Consider the following 19678-nt stretch of genomic DNA (forward strand, 5'->3'; position numbering starts at 1 on the left):
TACTGTAGAACTTTGGATGCAGTGATCACAATATAGTGCCTATATCCAGGAAAGCCAAAATTCTAAAAGCAGGGCCTAAAATAGTGTGTAAGAGGTCATACAAAATATTTAGCTGTGACTCTTATGTGGATGATGTTAAAACATATTTGTTGGTCTGATGTGATTAATAAGGAGAGTCCAGACACTGCACTTGATGAATTTATGAAATTCCTTCTTCCAATTATTTATAAACATGGACATGTTAAGAAACTGACTGTTAGAACTGTTCAGGCTCCATGGATTGATGAGGAATTGAAAAACTGTATGGTTGAAAGAGATAGGGCAAAGGAATGGCTAATAAGTCTGGCTCCACATCTGACTGGCTGACTTATTGCAAATTGAGAAATTATGTGACTAAACTCAACAAAAAGTAGAAACTGTATTATGAAGTCAAGATCAATGATATAAAGAATGATGGAAGAAAAAAATGGATTCCATCTTTCATCGAATCAGATGGTTTATTAACCAAAAAACCATTGGAAGTAAAATGCATTAAAAAAAACATTAAAAAACAAATAATGAAAGAAAAGCAGTGTATGTTAGAATTTTGTAAAGTTGGGACAGGCATTGACATAGATAAAGATACTAAGGATTTTACTCGACTATATAGCCACTCCTATCTCTCATATCTTTAATCTGAGCCTGGAGGAAAGTGTTTGTCCTCAGGCCTGGTTCTAACAGCAGACCTATCCGCTTGCTGCCAGCTCTTAGCAAACCGTTGACCAAATGCTAGATTTCAGTGCAGCCTTTGATATCATTGACCACAACCTGTTGTTGAGAAAACATATGGCTTTTCAACCTCTGCCATATCATGGATTAAGAGCTATCTATCTAATATAACTCACATGGTTTTCTTTAATGAAAGCTTTTCTAATGTGAAACATGTCAAGTGTAGTGTACCGCAGGGCAGCTCTCTAGGCCCTCTAATCTTTTCTATTTTTACCAATGACTTGCCACTGGCATTAAACAATGCATGTGTGTCCATGTATGCTGATGATTCAACCATATACGCATCCACAACCACAGCTAATGAAGTAACTGAAACCCTTAACAAAGAGTTGCATTCTGTTTTGGAATGGGTGGTCAGTAATAAACTGGAGGATTGTATTTGGTACAGATCATTGCCTAAGTTCTAGACCTCAGCTGAATCTGGTAATGAATGGTATCGCTGTTGAACAAGTTGAGGAGACTAAATTATTTGGTGTTACTTTAGACATGAACTTGTCCTCTTGCTCAGTTGTTCACAAGGGCCTCCCACTCCTGACAAGTTTTAGAAGAAAGGTCTTTATTTCTGGCCATTTTGAACCTGTAATGGAACCCAGAAATGCTGATGATCCAGATACTCAACTAGTCTAAAGAAGGACAGTTTTATTGCTTCTTTAATCAGGACAACAGTTTCCAGCTGTGCTAACATAATTGCAAAATTGTTTTCTAATGATCAATTAGCCTTTTAAAATGATAAACTTGGATTAGCTAACACCACGTGCCATTGGAACACAGGAGTGATTGTTGCTGATAATGGACCTGTCAAGCCCTGACCACAGAGAGCCTTTTATTCTCTATTTTGGTTAGGTCGGGGTGTGACTAGGGTGGGTGATCTAGTGTGTTGATTTCTATGTTGGCCTGGTATGTTTCCCAATCAGAGGCAGCTGTTTATCATTGTCTCTGATTGGGGATCATATTTAGGCAGCCATTTCACCACTGTGAGTGTGTGATATTTAGGCAGCCATGTCACCACTTGAGCTTCAAGTATCGTTTATTCTTTATTGTTTTTTTGTTCGGTTCTCTGAAAATAAAAGGATGTCTAACCGATTCCACGCTGAACTTTGGTCTGAGTATGATTACAACGACGATCGTGACAGAAGATCCCACCACACCAGGACCAAGTAGCATGCCCGGGAGGAGAAGGTATCCTAGCAGGAGATGAAAGCCTTCCGTTGAAACAGACGCAAGGAGATAAGGGAGGACAGCGACAACGCCTAGGGTTCAAAGCCGCATAGAAAGGCCAAAAGAAAGCCCAAATTTTGGGGTGAGGGAACACAGAGTGGTCATCGGAGCCGAGGAGTGAGCCAGAGCCAGTCTGGGAGAAGAGGGAGAAACTGGAGGACAGTGAACGGAGAGAGTCAGAGACCGTTAGTGAGCTGATGGAGAAACTGGAGGAGAGAGAGATGAGAGAGTTGTTGGGTTGGTGTCTGATGCATGACTTTCACCCTGAAGAGCGTATCATCAATTTGCTGCCACCTGAGTCAGCTCTCCAAACTCGTCCTGAGGAGCGTGTTAGCAGTCTGGTTAAAACTGTTCCGGCTCCACGCACCAGGTCTCAGTACGCCTCCACAGCTCTGTGCGTCTGGTGCCGGCTCCCCACACTCGCCGTGCGAAGTGTGTAATCGTTCCGGGTGCAATTTGTGCCGGTTCTAGGCACCAGGTCTCCAGTGCGTCTCCACAGCCCAGTACGTCCTGTGCCTACTCCCCGCACTCCCCCTGAAGTGCGTGACACCAGTCCGGTGCCACCTGTGCCGGCCCCATGCATCAGGCCTCCAGTGCATGGGGCGACGGTCCACGGTCCAGAACCTCCAGGGCAGGAGCCTTCCTCTGCGCCGATGCCCAGTCCGAGCACGCCGTCCAGTCCAGCGCCATGGCAGGAGCCCTTCTCTGCGCCGATGGCCTGTCCAGCCACGGTGTCCTTTCCCGCTCCATGGCAGGAGCCTTCCTCTGTGCCGGTGCCCAGTCCAGGCACGGCGGTCAACTCAGCTCCATGGCTGGAGCCTTCTTCGCGCCGGTGCCCAGGCCGGGTGCGGCGTACAACCCAGCACCATGGCCGGGGCCCTCCTCTGAGCCGATGCCCAGCCTGGGCACGGCGTTCTACCTGTGTTCTGGGCGGGGGCAAAGTCCCGCACCAGAGCCGCCACTGATGCTGGCGAATCCACGAGCGGAATGGGTACTTTGCCCCGCACCGGAGCCGCCACCGACGCTAGATGCCCACCCGGACCCTCCCCTATAGAGTCAGGCTTTGCGGCTGGAGTCCGCAACTTTGGGGGGGGGGGGGGCTGTTTATCGTTGTCTCTGATTGGGGATCATATTTATGCAGCCATTTAACTACTGTGTTCTGTGGGATCTTGTTTCTTTGTAGTTGCATGTGAGCACTGCTTGAGCTTCACGTATAGTTTATTCTTTATTGTTTTTTTGTTCGGTTCTCTGATAATAAAAGTATGTCGAACCGATTCCACGCTGCGCTTTGGTCTGAGTATGATTACAATAACGATCGTGACAGGGCTTCTGTACGCATATGTAGATATACCATAAAAAATCTGCCGTTTCCAGCTACAATAGTCATTTACCACATTAACAATGTCTACACTGTATTTCTGATCAATTTTATGTTATTTTAATGGACAGAAAGTGTGCTTTTCTTTAAAAAGACAAGGACATTTCTAAGTGACCCCAAACTTTTGAACGGTAGTGTATGTGAATTGTAAAGTCTTTTGTCTGTAATGTCTTTTTCATTATGTGTCGGACCCCAGTAAGACTATCTTATTAATCAAATAATAAGTCAAATCAAATATTGGCCTTGTGTCAAGCCTGCCAATGTCACTACAAGGGAAGGGAAGAGAGGCAGGGGGTAAACCTAGAGCTGTAGCAATTTCAATTAGGAGGCTCCAAATCACACTCTCCAATCATTAAGTGAAGTCGTCATGGGTTTTCAACAGGATTCTCCAAGCTGTTTTTCTCTCTATGGGACTGATGCAACTGTCTAACTGAAGTGTAATGTCCCTCCCAAAAACTTACACTGAATAGCAAAGATGGATTTCCACAGGAGTCACATTGTGTGAATAAGACTTGGGATAAATATAGTCTTTAGACCCTTTCGACTCCCCTCCCTGGCCTTATTTGCATGCAGTCATTTGTTAGATTTGTATCAGCATGCTGATCTGGAAGGGAAAAGTCCCTTGGGCTCTGGCTAGCGAGCCAGAGCAAATAATGGACTGTTACACGGGGAAAACTAGAGAGACGAGCTCCCCGAAAACAAAGCTTCAAGACAAGTGGCTCTGTGTAACAAGCACAGCAATCCCAACTCCTACACTTAACCACCCACACATCCAACTGCCCCTGTCCTTTTCCATCCAATTCCTCCACAGACCCAGTGAAATGACTGTCCTGACAAACTCATCACTACATGTTTGTGGGAATAGATATCTGAAATCATGCCCTGGACAGAGTTCTGTTGTTTTGTCAGAGTGCAGCAGGAATTTCCTTAAAGTATCTAACTGCTCTGACAGCAGTAATTAGATGGGTCTGGAACGAGGGAGGCAGTGTAAGAGGATGAATATAGACATGCCTTGGTGGTGAGGCTAAGTGAACGCTCAAGTGAACGCTGAAGTTTGTAACGTTGGCAATGACTCATTCTAAAATCTTATCTCTTATTCGGTTTCAGTCCTGCTTTGTTTACCACGTTACACACCATGAGGATGAACCATGAGGATGAATCTGAAATCTGGAGTGGCTGAGGAAGAGGGTGAGAGGAGAGGTCATTTATGGTATAAGGGGGAAATACACCAGTCAGAGAAGGGGAGTGAAGCGGCAAATGTAGACAAACAGGGAAATGCATGTGAATCAGACTGATTAGAAACAATGGCATTGCTGTGATCAAAGCCAGCAGAAATCCCACCAGCCCATCTCACTTTAACATGATTAGTGTCATCCCTCATTTGACAAGCCTGCCAGGGAGGTAGATCTGAGACGAGTGGGGGAGTGAGCAGAGGAGAGCAGAGCGCCCAACCAGTTGTTTATTCATGGATCCACTGGCTCTTATTATGATATTGTGTATCTTCCAAAAAAGTATAATCCTAAAGTTGGGATGTTGTTAGGAAAATAATTACAGGCATGTGACATACAGTAGCTTGGGAAGAACACCTACTTAGGTGAAGATATATGCTGTTTGAAAAGCTTTCTGTGATGATTGCATGGTAGGTAACAGTGGGTGCTGGACTCTTTGCAAAACTTGATCTTTCAAGGTAGGTACTGTATCTTGTGTTGCAATCTGTCACACATGTGGCCTACATAACTGCAGCACTTGACATTCTCAAGATCAATGTTGCCAAAACATTGCAAAACACTTCAATCATTGTCATTTATTTATTATTTAAGTACTGTACATTCGTGGCCAAATGTTTTGAGATTGACACACATTTCCACAAAGTTTGCAGCTTCATTGTCTTTAGATATTTTTGTCAGATGTTACTATGAAAAACTGAAGTTAAATTACAAGCATTTCATAAGTGTCAAAGGCTTTTATTGACAATTACATGAAGTTGATGCAAAGAGTCAATATTTGCAGTGTTGACCCTTCTTTTTCAAGACCTCTGCAATCCCCCCTGACATGCTGTCAATTAACTTCAGGGCCACATCAGGATGTGATGGCAGCCCATTCTTGCATAATCAATGCTTGGAGTTTGTCAGAATTTGTGGGGTTTTGTTTGTCCACCCGCCTCTTGAGGACCACCAGTTCTCAATGTGATTAAGGTCTGGGGAGTTTCCTGGCCATGGACCCGAAATATCAATGTTTTGTTCCCCGAGCCACTTTTGCCTTATGGCAAGGTGCTCCATCATGCTGGAAAAGGCATTGTTCGTCACCAAACTGTTCCTGGATGGTTGGGAGAAGTTGCTCTCATTCTTTATTCATGGCTGTGTTCTTAGGCAAAATTGTGAGTGAGCCCACTCCCTTGGCTGAGAAGCAACCCCACACATGAATGGTCTCAGGATGCTTTACTGTTGGCATGACACAGGACTGATGGTAGCACTCATCTTGTCTTCTCTGGACAAGCTTTTTTCCAGATGCCCCAAAACAATCGGAAAGGGGAATCATCAGAGAAAATTACTTTGCCCCAGTCCTCAGCAGTCCAATCCCTGTACCTTTTGCAGAACATCAGTCTGTCCCTGACGTTTTTTCTAGAGAGAAGTGGCTTCTTTGCTGCCCTTTTTGACACCAGGCCATCCTCTAAAAGTATTTGCTTCACTGTGCGTGCAGATGCACTCACACCTGCCTGCTGCCATTCCTGAGCAAGCTCTGTACTGGTGGTGCCCCGATCCCGCAGCTGAATCAACTTTAGGAGACGGTCCTGGCGCTTGCTGGACTTTCTTGGGCGCACTGAAGCCTTCTTCACAACAATGGATCAGCTTTCCTTGAAGTTCTTGATGATCCGATAAATGGCTGATTTTGGTGCAATCTTACTGGCAGCAATATCCTTGCCTGTGAAGCCCTTTTTGTGCAAAGCAATGATGACGGCACGTGTTTCCTTTCAGGTAACCATGATTGACAGAGGAAGAACAATGATTCCAAGCACCCAAGGAGGGTGCCGTCATCATTGTGTGTGTATGTGTGTGTGTGTGTGTGTGTGTGTGTGTGTGTGTGTGTGTGTGTGTGTGTGTGTGTGTGTGTGTGTGTGTGTGTGTGTGTGTGTGTGTGTGTGTGTGTATGTGTGTGTGTGTGTGTGTGTGTGTGTGTGTGTGTGTGTGTGTGTGTGTGTGTGTGTGTGTGTGTGTGTTGGGGTGTCAGTGTAAATTGTGTGAGTGTGTGAGTGGAGTTCAGAGTCTTCAGGATAACCACTAAAACAATAAAAAAAAAAATTAAAAATGATTTTCTGAGGCATGGTTTTTCACAGAAAATGGTCCTATTTTAAATCCAGCTAAATTCCAACAAGTCCAGGGATTGTGGCACTTTTGTCTGCCAGTGAAATGTGCTCCACTCATCACAAAACCCCTCTGTAGTCTTTTCTTTCTCCCACACTGTCGTATACTACCAAAAAGGTTTCGAAAGGGTTCTACCTGGAACCAAAAATAGTTATTCAAAGGGTTCTCCTATGGGGACAGCCAAAGAACCCTTTTAGGTCTAGATAGCACCTTTTTTTTACTAAGAGTGTTTATGAAAGTGAAGGGTCAGTTTCCATGATGATAATTGTTTTGGAGAGAAAATCCTCTATATCACATTCACTGCTAAATATTTTAGATGTAATGATGTGAACAATCCTGAGACCAATATAAATAGTATATTACAGAAGAATATTAGTATCAAAATGTGTCATGGTTAATGGTTGATAAATACTTTGGTGTGCACGTGCATGTCTGTGTGCATGCCTGTGCATGTGCGTGTGTGCCTGTAAGCACTGCATGTGTCACTCACCCAGAGGTAGCCTTGAGGTAGCAAGGTGCACCCTGCAGAGAACTGTCCTGGATTGTGAAGGGCAGCTTCAAACTAAAAAGGAAACCAAACAAATATTAAGCAATAAAAAATATTACCAGTGACGTGTAGGCATGCTTCCCTCAAAAGCAAACTCATCGCTACTTGTTTGTGGGAATAGATATCTGGAGTCGTGCCCTGGCCAGAGTTCTGTTGTTTTGTCAGAGTGCAGCAGGAACTTCCTGAAAGTAACTAACTGCTTTGACACCAGTAATTAGATGGGTCTAGACCGAGGGTGGCAGTGTAAGAGGATGAAAATAGACATGGAAATTCGCCCCTCTGTCTCAGATGCTGTCTGGTTAGAAAGAGTATGACATTGTCGCCGCCGTAGCATTGAATGCAAGGGAAGCCAGTGAACATTTGGACTCCCTTGATAAAAAAAAAGTATAAAATAATACCCAATCAGTGTTGAGCTAAACTGAGTGAGCTCAACTGTGAATGGTCCTGGCGCTCCAAAAGAAAAGTGTAAAGGGAAGCCAGTTTGGATTTGGCTTCACACCAATCACATCACATTAAGAGAAAAATGTAATTGACAGAAAATAATGGAATTGTTGCATCTCGTTGCATTGTTGTCCTCAGTGGCTTGCTAGCAAGCTAAAATTGTCTATTTCTTAAATTAGCCATGCATGGAGATAAGGATTTGGACTTGTGGTTTTACTTAATTCTCCGTTCTGGCCAATGATTATAAAGGTGATTCTGATCCATTCGTAAATTCATACATTGTGCCCCTGGCCTGAGAGGATGGAAGTTCAATATGTAGCTAAATGTAGTAGGCTAATGTTAAGTAGCTGACTCATCATTGCCCATGAAAGGAAGTTAGGCTAGTGAGCAAGCATTTTAGCCAAGTAGCCTAGGACAACAAAAACTCAAAGCGTGTAGTGTATGACGAAGTCATAGACCATTTCATCAACATGAAAGAGAGGAGGATGGCTTTAGCATTTCTCTACAAGTAGGGTGAGTCAACATGTGTTTTCTACTTCCTCGCACACACACAGATATCACAACCATTGACAGCCAAATCATATTTAGTTTATGTTGATTGGACTAAATTGTTTTTGGTATCTTTTAGTTTTCACTGTATTAGCATAGATGATTTGATGATGGTGCTGGAATAGTGGAGACAGCTCCTGTTTTCTTTGCTACGTGCAGTAACTCTCCGTGTTTCTAAATCAATAGTTGTTCAGTAACGTTAGTCCGAAATGTCGGAAACATTAACTTGACCATGCTGTAGGTCATACAACTGTTTGTTACATGCAATATGCTTTGTGGACTTCACCAGACAGAGGTGTGGTTGAATTTATTCTGCCACTGTTTCTTCTTATTGTCTCGGCCTTAGGCCTATATATCATGGTCACAAGGCATATCATCTAACAAGTTATAAAGCAAACAAAGCACTTAATCACAACACATAGGTTGTAATATGGCTTTACATTTCTGGCTTGGCTTCCCCACTGATTTTAACCAATGCAACGCTACTGAAAATTATATATTGTTTTGTTCATTTAGATAATTAAATATTCATCCCCATATGGTTTAGGTACAGTTGCTCTTCTAGCTGGAGACTGATTTCCCTTGGGATCAACTCTACACATCTGGATCGGCTTATAGAGCCCTGTAAGAGGATTAGATTCAGCCAAGACATAGGACCGTTTCTCTGTGGTGTGGTATCAATTCATCGTCAACATGTGTTACCATGTCCAGCAGATCTAAGTTGTCAACCTATGACTGACGTTTATTTCCCTGGAGTCTGACAGGTGTTTTTCCATTTGAATAAACAGGTCAGTCTAAAATGGCCACTCTTTTCATATTGGGAACTTCCTTTCAAGCAGCACTCACAGCACAGTTATCCTACTGACAAAATGACAGTACCACATTGAGAAATTGCACCAGGCATGGGAAATTGATGGGGATTGACTGTTTCATATTGAAATAAACAAAGGATATTTCTTTAAAGCTTTTCATTTGGTAGGATGTCAATCATAATAGTGGCCTCCTGCAACGAAGGCATTTTATGACTGTCTAAAATAGGTAGAGTGGGCTGACATACAGTACCTTGTCAGAGTTTGAACCATGGTCTCCATAGATCCTACTGTTATAATAGCACCCTTGCCCTTTCACTGCTGCACAGAACTCTCCTACCTACTCCCCACAGCCATCTGTAGATTCTGCTTCTCAACACCCCCTCACATACAATAAATGTACATGTCCCTGGTTTGTGCTATTTGCACCCTCACAGTTGAGAGCACAGCTAGTACCTGGGACCTGCAGAACAATTATAGCCATTATGTTGCTCCTGAATGAGAATGTATTTGGGTATGAATGGATGATGAAAAAAAAACTTTAGCATCAACTCATTTTCTATTACTAAAAAGTTTGGGAAGGTACAGTATACAGTACATGAAAAACAGGGAATCCACTGTAGGACTGTAAGTGCTCTAGGAGTGTGACATTTACCTAGACCATAACAGACCAGTCCAGAGTTGGAGCAGTATGAATCGCTGCAAAAAAAAGGCTATAACTGGCTTAGAAAAGCACAGCTCTCAGATCTATGAGTCAGTAGTAAAACAATAAAAATAGACATTCAGAGAATAAAAGCAACAACAGCAGTCTTAGGCCTGGAAGCTTTCAATGTTGGCCAATGAATAGCTGCTTCTCGATCTTGGTGTCCCCATGAGACAAAGCACTGTGGGCATGCAGCCTCCCTGACCAGCACAATAGCCATGGCAATGAGGGAATGTTTATTGGTGGTCGTGATGCTGGGCCATGTGGCAGACGGAACATCTAATTGTGTGGTGCTAGGGTGGGAATGTGACTCAAGAGGTCAGCTATGGATGCTGCACGCCATTTACTGTTGTCCAAAAGGCAGGAAACATCAATCATGGGTAATTTATAACATTCACTTGCCAAATCCCTCCCTCTCTCCCTTGCAGGTTGTGTTTGTAAACACAAAACACCCCCCCCCCCCCCCCAAAAAAAAAAATGATGCAGGACAGATGACTGCTTCTGCCCATCTGTCCAGTGAATGCGTTCCTCCAGATCCCCTCGGTCTCTCTACATCTATTCACATTCATCACGCAGATGCACTGTCTCTCTCCATCAATCTCTTGCTCTGCCGCCCCGTTTTTCTTCTCTCTCTCTGCTTATAGAGCCCACGTGTTCCAATCTCTCTCCCTCTCTGCCTGCTATTCCTCTTGGCTAGCTACGAGGAGTGAGATGTTTTTTGATTGGTAATTAAACGGCAGTAATAATATGGCCCCATATGGAAGCCCTGCGGTTAGAAGGAGGAGGCTGGTAGCTGAAGCAAAGGGACAGCAGCGTAGCGATGGGATACTGCTGGTTTTGTGGGCTGCAGACAGTGGGTTTTATCAGTCACCGGAGACCGCTGGCCTTTGCAGGTAATTTTCACAGTCAGAGTTTGATTTGTCTCTCTCTCTCATAAATATATATATATATATATATATATATATAACACATAGTACCTGTCAAAAGTTTGGACACACCTACCAATTCCAGGATTTTTCTTTATTTTTATTATTTTCTACATTGTAGAATAATAGTGAAGACATCAAATCTATGAATAACACATATGGAATCATGTAGTAACCAAAAAAGTGTTAAACAAATTAAAATATATTTCATATTTGAGATTCTTCAAAGTAGCCATCCTTTTCCTTGATGACAGTTTTGCACACTCTTGGCAGTCTCTCAACCAACGTCTGTTCATTGGCCTTTCAGCTCTGAACTACACTGTATGTGGAGTGGATTGTTGACTGCTCAATTTTTGCAAATCTTAGTAATGTTGTTTGAAAGAATCTACAGTCTCTCTTTAGAATTTCCATGACAGTATACAGAATATAGCCCTATTTGGTAAAAGACAAAGTCCACATTATGGCAAAAACAGCTCAAATATGCAAAGAGAAACGATGTAATGAGTGTGTTGAATCGGGAAGCAAGTACAGGGAGTAAGTGTTTTAATAAATAAAATAAACAATGAACACGAAACACAAACAACGCACCGACATGAAAACAGAGTCAGAAATAATGAAGCCTCGAGAAGGAACCAAAGGGAGTGACATATATAGGGACGGTAATCAGGGAAGTGATGGAGTCCAGGTGAGTCTGATGACGCGTAGGTGCGCGTAACGTCAGTGACAGGTGTGCGCCATAACGAGCATCCTGGTGACCTAGAGGCTGGAGAGGGAGCACACGTGACAAACGACAGTTAATCATTACTTTGAGACATGAAGGTCAGTCAATGCGGACATTTCAAGAAGTTTTAAAGTTTCTTCAAGTGCAGTTGCAAAACCATCTAGTGCTATGATGAAACTGGCTCTCATGAGGGCCGCCACAGGAAAGGAAGACCCAGATTTACCTCTGCTGCAGAGGATGAGTTCATTAGTTAACTGCACCTCTGACTACAGCCAAAATAAATGCTTCACAGCACTCAAGTAACAGACACATCTCAACAGCAACTGTTCAGAGGAGACTACGTGAATCAGGCCTTCATGGTCAAATTGCTGCAAAGAAAACACTACTAAAGGACACAAATAAGAAAAAGAGACTTGCTTGGACCAAGAAACACAAGCAATGGACATTAGACCAGTGGAAATCTGTCCTTTGGTCTGATGATTCCAAATTTGAGATTTTTGGTTCCAACCCCCGTGTCTTTGTGAGATGCAAAGTAGGTGAACGGATGATCTCCCCATGTCTGGTTCCCACCGTGAAGCATGGAGAAGGAGGTGTGATGGTGTGGGGGTGCTTTGCTGGTGACACTGTTGGGATTTATTTAGAATTCAAGACATACTTAACCAGCATGGCTACCACAGTATTCTGTTGCGATATGCCATCCCATCTGGTTTGCGCTTAGTCCCACTATCATTTGTTTTTCAACAGGACAATGACCCAAAACACACCTCCAGGCTGTGCAAGGGCTATTTGACCGAGAAGGAGAGTGATGGAGTGCTGCATCAAATGACCTGGCCTCCACAATCCCCCAACCTCAACCAAGTTGAGATGTTTGGGATGAGTTCAACCGCAGAGTGAAGGAAATCAGCCAACAAGTGCTCAGCATATATGAGAACTCCTTCAAGGCTGTTAAAATAGCATTCCAGGTGAAGCTGGAAATAAATCCCACATATGAACTTTTATTAACAAGGCACACCTGTTAATTCAAATGGATTCCAGGCGATTACCTCATTAAAGCTGGTTGAGAGAATGCCAAGAGTGTGCAAAACTGTCATCAAGGCTACTTTGAATAATTTAAAATATATTTTGATTTGTTTAACACTTTTTTCGTTACTACATGTGTTATTTCATAGTAGTAAAAATAGTAAATAGTAAAAACAAAGATATATATGTGTGTGTATATATATACACCTTGTCAGCTTGGGGATTCGATCTTGCAACCTTTCGGTTATTAGTCCAACGCGGGTTAGCTTAGTGGTTAGAGCGTTGGACTAGTAACCGAAAGGTTGCAAGATCAAATCCCTGAGCTGACAAGGTAAAAATCTGTCATGCTAACCCACTTTTGTTATTAACTGACTTGCCAAGTAAAATGTATATATTTTTTAAATTAAATATATATGTGTGTGTAGCTAGCACCTTGAACTAAATGCACGTGCTAGATTATGCACATCTTTAGTGTTGACAGTGACTAATGGACGCTCAATATTGTAAATCATAATGCCTGAGGGTGTGAACCAGTTCCATCTAAAATGTACAGGAAGCATTGACAGGTAATAAGGCAGCATGTGGGGTTTCCAGCGATGCACACACCATTGAGGTTGCCCATTCTAATAAGGTGTCAGTGAGGAACCATTTAAAAATCTAGGTTCCGCTAAGGCAATTGTCAGTCAGCAGCCCACTCTCCCTCACCGTCTACTACAGCTGTCTGCCAAGGAGAGCAGACAAGATCCCAGTTGGAGGAGGGAGGATGTAGGGAAGATGGAGGGAGGGAGGCAGGTAAGCCAGATCGAGGGGAGATTTGATGGAGGACTTTGGGGACTGTGGGGAAGAGGATCAGCATGTGAGCTAATTAAAGGGGGATTTGTTGGTGCGATGAGAGGGCGGTCTCCCAGCTGCCAATTCCCAATGACCCAACGCCTGACACTGAGTCTGCCCCACCCATTACCCCAAAGGTGCGCCAGCCCATATGCCGCCTTCAGGTGGCCACTATGGTTAGTGTAGGCCAGAGCTGCACTGCAGCATGCTAGGAAAACTGAGGAAGGATGTATAGCCATATATATTCCTACACACATCATCAGGGACTGGCCTTCCCCTCTATGATCGTCACTATTCATGTTTTATATTGCATCAATGGCAGCCAGACAGTTATATGCATCAACATTTGCTGTCAAATCCAATAATCTAGCCTGTGATTGAAGGTATTGTCACTGGTAACAGTACACAATAGAACCATGTTATATACTATTTATACAGTTTACATGTGTTGTCAGGCTTTTGTCGTCTCTGCTTCGACAAGAGAGGGATGACTTACCCAGAACCAATTAATGTTGTTTTCCTCCTGAGGGAAACACAGGTGGACGTGTGTGTTAACCCTTAAAGTTAAGTTCCTGTGCAGCCGCTGTGAAATATATACTCCACTGTGTCTACATTTACCACACATTAGATGTGTGACGATTGCTGGGCTTCTACGAGGCACAAATATCGAACCCAGTGGACCTGTAACATTATCAATGAGAAGTCACACTGCAGCAAACAGGCATTGCATTGTCTGTGTAATGGATTATGTTTATTGGAAAGTGAAGCAGTATCATCACTGATGGGATGTCTTTTAGAGTGTGATTCCCGAGCTTACAGTTTGGGCCTGCCCAGCAGAGAATTTTGAGTTTGTTTGCACATATATTATATTTTAAGCTCAGAATTACAACAAAACAAGCCAAGTTAAAGCAACCCAATGGATTTAGGTATAATACACCCAAGGCAAAGCTCCTCCTCCCTCCCCTCCCCTCTCCTATCCTTTCCTGCTCAATACCACATAGTCACAGTGCCCCCCTCCCAATTCCACATAGCAATCTCTCACACGCACTAACAGACACTAATAGAAAACCTCCGCTGTTTATTAACTGATAATTGACTGGCTCTGGCGCCTGCTCCCAACTGAATCCCTCACTGCACCCTCCCGTTGCCGTAGGCTACAGTCAGGATGGCCGGGAACTGAATTTCCAGTCAAACTGAAATGAATGGCTGCAGGTAAAGCAAACTAAGCAGGTTAGGACTTTCAGGGGTTTTATTGTGAACATGCAGACAAGACTGTGTGGCAATTCACCATTACCATCCACACAAACTGCCTTGAGCATGTGCTAGAGAATAGGATGTGTTCACTGCATGATACATGTTTAGGGAATCACAGTGGATTATCTCACAGGAATGTAATCAATAGAGGGTTAGGGTTGAACAGTGGCAGTCAGGTAACGCCCCCTTCCCAAAAGTAAACCAACACACACACACACACAAGCACATGTGTATGCACACAAAGGCACACTCACACAGTCGGTGGCTGTATTTATAGAGCCGCTCTTAGACAGCTTCCAGACTTTTTAATTTTACATTTTTATTTCACCTTTATTGAACCAGGTAGGCCAGTTGAGAACAAGTTCTCATTTACAACTGCGACCTGGCCAAGATAAAGCAAAGCAGTGCGACAAAAACAACAACACAGAGTTACACATAAACAAACGTACAGTCAATAACACAAAATAAAATTACATTTGAAAAATCTATGTACAGCATGTGCAAATGTAGAAGAGTAGGGAGGTAGGCAATAAATAGGCCATAGAGGTTAAATAATTACAATTTAGCATTAATACTGGAGTGATAGATGTGCAGATGATGTGCAAGTAGAGATACTGGGATGCAAAATAGCAAGAGGGTAAGTAATAATAATGGGATGAGGTAGTTGGCTGTGCTATTTACAGATTGGCTGTGTACAGGTACAGTGATCGGTAAACTACTCTGACAGCTGATGCTTAAAGTTAGAGAGGGAGATATAAGAGCACATGTCACTGCCACCAATCGGAAAGACCTGTGTTTGCTTGTTAGTTGTTCAATATCCTCCAGTGAATCTAACCCAGAAGGATGGCAGGATCAAAGTTGAAACACACTGCTCATGTTATCATTTCATGAGCTGGATGTCATCCAGCGATTTAAATTCCATGAGCGTCAACGGACAGAGATCAAAGTGTCAACCACCTGCTGTGCTTGCAGCCCTCTATTACTCAGAATATTCAACGTCATTGGAAGACTATGATTAAACCATCTGCAGCAGTAGGAATTCATTGAATAGGGTGCTGCTGCTTTCTGTTTTTAACTCTTCATTGACCCGTAGCTCATAGTGTGGTCAAAGCTCCAGGCTAAACATATGGCAATCAGCTTATTATTAAGCCTGGCCAGGGATGTCTCCTTCAATTTTCTAAGTACTGACTGTAGAGTAACGATTGGCTGTCTCCTTTGGCTATCCCACAGATCATATCAGGCAATAACTGGAATGAAGTGGGAGAGTGGTTTTGCATATCTCTGCTCTGAGCGCAGCCTGACATTGCCAGGACATCACAAACTCATATTCGTGACTCAACCCAGATTTTTCTCTTCCTTGTGTCCTTCACAGCTGTTCGCTGACCGATTGCAACATGTCCGGCTAATGTGATGCAATTTCCGCATGTCGCTCCCTCTCTGTCCCTGCGGCCATGGCGGGCGGTTCCAACTCGCCTGGATGAAAGCGATGGACTCTCCCCGATAAATGGGTTTCAAAAGAGGACCACAGGTCAAGAGTTCTCTGTGGCGTCAATCGCCCACCTTCATCTCTCCCTTCGTCCATCTTTCCCTCTCTCTGCCAGGGAGAAATCTATCTGCATGAGGCCAAATTGTTCTGGGCTATGGGGATCTCTGCCCACCTATAAGATGTCACAACCACAACGCTGCCTCGACAGGGGTTCTGGATGGCACCAAACGGGAGGCACAATGTTTAATCCTCCTGATCAGATGGCATGGGACTCAGATCAAAGGGTCCTCTGGTGCCCACTGAGACAAAAACAGTGGGACGTGCGCACATTTGCCAGGGCGACTCTACATAGAATCAAGTAATATCCTGGGTTTGGAATTTCCCCTGTTCCATTCTATTGTGGCCAGATTGGCTCGACAAAATAGATATTTAATGCACGACTCTCTCAAAAATACAAATACATTTTCTGTTTTTGTAAGCCGCGACTTGATTAATGTTCTGGTCAATGTAAAAAAAAAACAAGCCAACTTCTTATACATTTCTGAATATGAACACAGTAGTCAATAAGCCACTATGTGCTCAAAAGAGGGTGCTGTGCTGGGTACTCTCACAAAGTGCTGTCCTCAAACATTTGGTTTTGTCTTACAGTTTTCTACATGGAGGTAGCTAGTGTTCTAGTAAAATCTGGCAGTGGGCCATGTATTGGATTCAGGTAGAGGGATGACTGACACGAGTAATTAGTAGAGAAGAACAGAGAGAAGGAGAGAACAAACCAACACAACAAACAGACAGGAACAATGCAATAGGAACATTCAGAACAGGGTGGGATGCAGAACGAGTTTGTTTTGTATTCTTTATAGTGATGCAATTATTTCATATAATTCTGGCACATTAGTCTCCTTTTATATCATGCAAAAGTAGACTAAGATTTAGCCCATCTGCTGTGGTCCCCTCCTGGTTGTACAATGTGTCTATGCGCTATCTTGACAGGAACAGAATGAAGTGAGACGCTGGGCCAAGGGTGGAGGGGTTGAGGACAGGGGTGGCTCCCAGGCATTGCTAGAGCACGGATGATTTCCAGTAATTAGTATGTAAATGTCACAGCAACGGATCAGGCTCGTTGTAGATGACGTCGCTGTCCAGCTGTGCAACGGTTCAGGCTGCCCCTGCACCTGAACACCAGCACCACACTGTCCTCTGTTTGTGTTGTGTTGTAAAGAAGAGAAGACATGGATGGAAGCAAGCTGAGGAACACTCAACTCTGTTCTCTTACATCGAGGTGTAGTTGACTATTGATAACTGCTCGCTAGCAACAACATTGAGTCACCATCCGTTGATTCTTTAAAAAATGTCAATTCTGAAAACGCTTACCTGTACCTCAGTGGAGGTCGGTGCAGTTTAAATTGAGGGAAGATATATTTTTTAAATAAGCATGGCCTTATTTCTATTACAGTATATTGTATGACTGTCATTCATATCCATTCACCCGGCACAATGTAACGTCAATTGGTTTAGGCTACTAAGTGATACAAACATTTTCCCTATACCCATCATTAGAATGCTACAACCTAGCTTCTGAATGAATGTTTACCACGTAGGTCAAGAGAAAAATTTGAGTAATCAAGGTGACACATTCAAAATCACCTCGCACACGCTTGTCTGCATACAGCTGATCTAGGGTGTAATCATTAGTACAACAGTTGCAAAAGTTTCTACAAATTCAGGTATGTTTATCCCCGTTTCGTTCTATTTGCTTCTGTTTAAGAAACATAAAAGCTCTTCCTCAAAACCCATGATCACTGCAAACACAATTCACTTTTGTAGCAGCCACATACAAAGACCATAATTATTTGCTTGTTGTATAATTCCTTCTCACATCTACGTGCTGTCCTCCGCTCATCTTTTCCCTTTGTTGTGGACTGTAACCATGCGAGAAAAAAAACATTTCAACCCAAACCTTTATACCATAACCGCGAACCGCTACACACAGCCTACATCGTTGTCACCATATTAGCTAACGTCATAGTCAACTGCTACAATCATGCAGTACAGTGTACAGCAAGCAGTTTATCAGTTACACAGATGGCCCCCAGTGACAATAAATTAATATAGCTATCAGTCTCTTGCTTCTCCTTCATTTTTGAATAAATACATATTTATCTTTATTTGAGTAAACTACTAGCACATTGTATGCACTGTGATGCTAGCCTACTGTAGTTTATTCTTTCAGTACTAGATTAATTTACTGATCCTTTGATTAGGTCGACAACATGTCAGTTCAAACTGCAAGAGCTCTGATACATTGGAGGACGTCCTCCGGACATTGTCATAATTACTGTGTAAGTCTATGGAAGGGGGTGAGAACCATGAGCTTCCTAGGTTTTATATTAGAGTCAATGTAGAGTTTCTAGAGTTTCTGGTGTAGCCAGACTAGCTGTCCCCTGGCTACACCATGGTGCTATCCCAGAGAGTGCTGTCACGTTCTGACCTTAGTTATTTTCTTATGTCTTTGTTTTAGTATGTTCAGGGCGTGAGTTGGGTACGTTGTCTATGTTCGTTTTTCTATGTTGTGTTTTGTGTTTGGCCTGGTATGGTTCTCAATCAGAGGCAGGTGTCGTTAGTTGTCTCTGACTGAGAATCATACTTAGGTAGCCTTTTCCCACCTGTGTTGCATGGGTGATTGTTTCCTGTTTTGTTGTTTGTGTCACCATTCAGGACTGTTTCGGTTTCCTGTTTTGTTGTTTGTGTCACCATTCAGGACTGTTTCGGTTTTCTTTTTCACTCACTTTGTTATTTTTGTATTGAGTCGTGTTCAGTTATTATTAAAGTATCATGGACACTTACCACCCTGCGTATTGGTACGATCCTTGCTACTCCTCCTCAGAAGAGGAGGAGGAAAGCCGTTACACTACTGTAGATCTTCATTTCAAAACAGTGTGTTTTAATAAATTATTTGGTGCCGTGAATATATTCAGTATAGTTTTATCTAATAATTTATTTTCTGAAATTCACTGAGGAGCATGGTCCTCCCCTTACTCATCTGAGGAGCCTCCACTGCTGTACCTATGTTTGTCCTGTACAACTGCGGTCCTTCCGCGGGGTGATGAAATTCATACTTACTAACCATTTTAAATTTCAACTTCAATGGTGTAGGGACGTCCCAAGGATCCTGGATTCCACTGATCCTGGATTCCACGGATCCAATTGAATCTCAATTAACGTAGTACGTACTATGAGCAACACAAATTAGGAAAAAGTTAGTGGTTGCTAAAAGTTTATCAAAGGTATGAATTTCAGCCCCCCGCAGAAGGACCGCAGTTGTACAGGACAAGCATAGGGTTTTCACAATTTACATTTTTACAAGAATTGACTGATGGTGTTTCAATGTTGTTGCTAGCAAATCCCGCGACCAGTTATTTAAAGTCAACTCTGCCTCGATATAAGAGAACAGAGTTGAGTGTTCCTCAGCTTGATGGAAGCCAGACAGAAAAAGCTTTAAACAAGGAAGAACTGAGGGTTGTGATAACCATTTTACTACCATGGTAATCACACAAACAAATCAATGCATGCGACCAGACAGTCCACATTTTCTGTCAAATCATACGTGTTATGGCTATCCATTAATATAGTTGGGGAGTATTCATAGGGATGTTGACATCATTCCG

The 19678-nt window shown here is 43.0% G+C and overlaps 1 protein-coding gene across 3 annotated transcripts in view; it reads right to left on the minus strand.

Annotated features, from left to right (window-relative positions):
* The window catches only part of LOC139414306 (rho guanine nucleotide exchange factor 10-like protein), a 161709-nt gene that overhangs the window by 59186 nt on the left and 82845 nt on the right, over positions 1–19678 (minus strand). For all 3 annotated transcript variants that reach the window (XM_071162225.1, XM_071162224.1, XM_071162223.1), the window contains exon 20: positions 7217–7288. In XM_071162225.1, the coding sequence (XP_071018326.1) occupies positions 7217–7288 (72 nt within the window). The remainder of the gene's footprint in view (positions 1–7216; positions 7289–19678) is intronic.

Source organism: Oncorhynchus clarkii, chromosome 7, assembly GCF_045791955.1.
Source record: "Oncorhynchus clarkii lewisi isolate Uvic-CL-2024 chromosome 7, UVic_Ocla_1.0, whole genome shotgun sequence".
Classification (NCBI taxonomy): domain Eukaryota; kingdom Metazoa; phylum Chordata; class Actinopteri; order Salmoniformes; family Salmonidae; genus Oncorhynchus; species Oncorhynchus clarkii.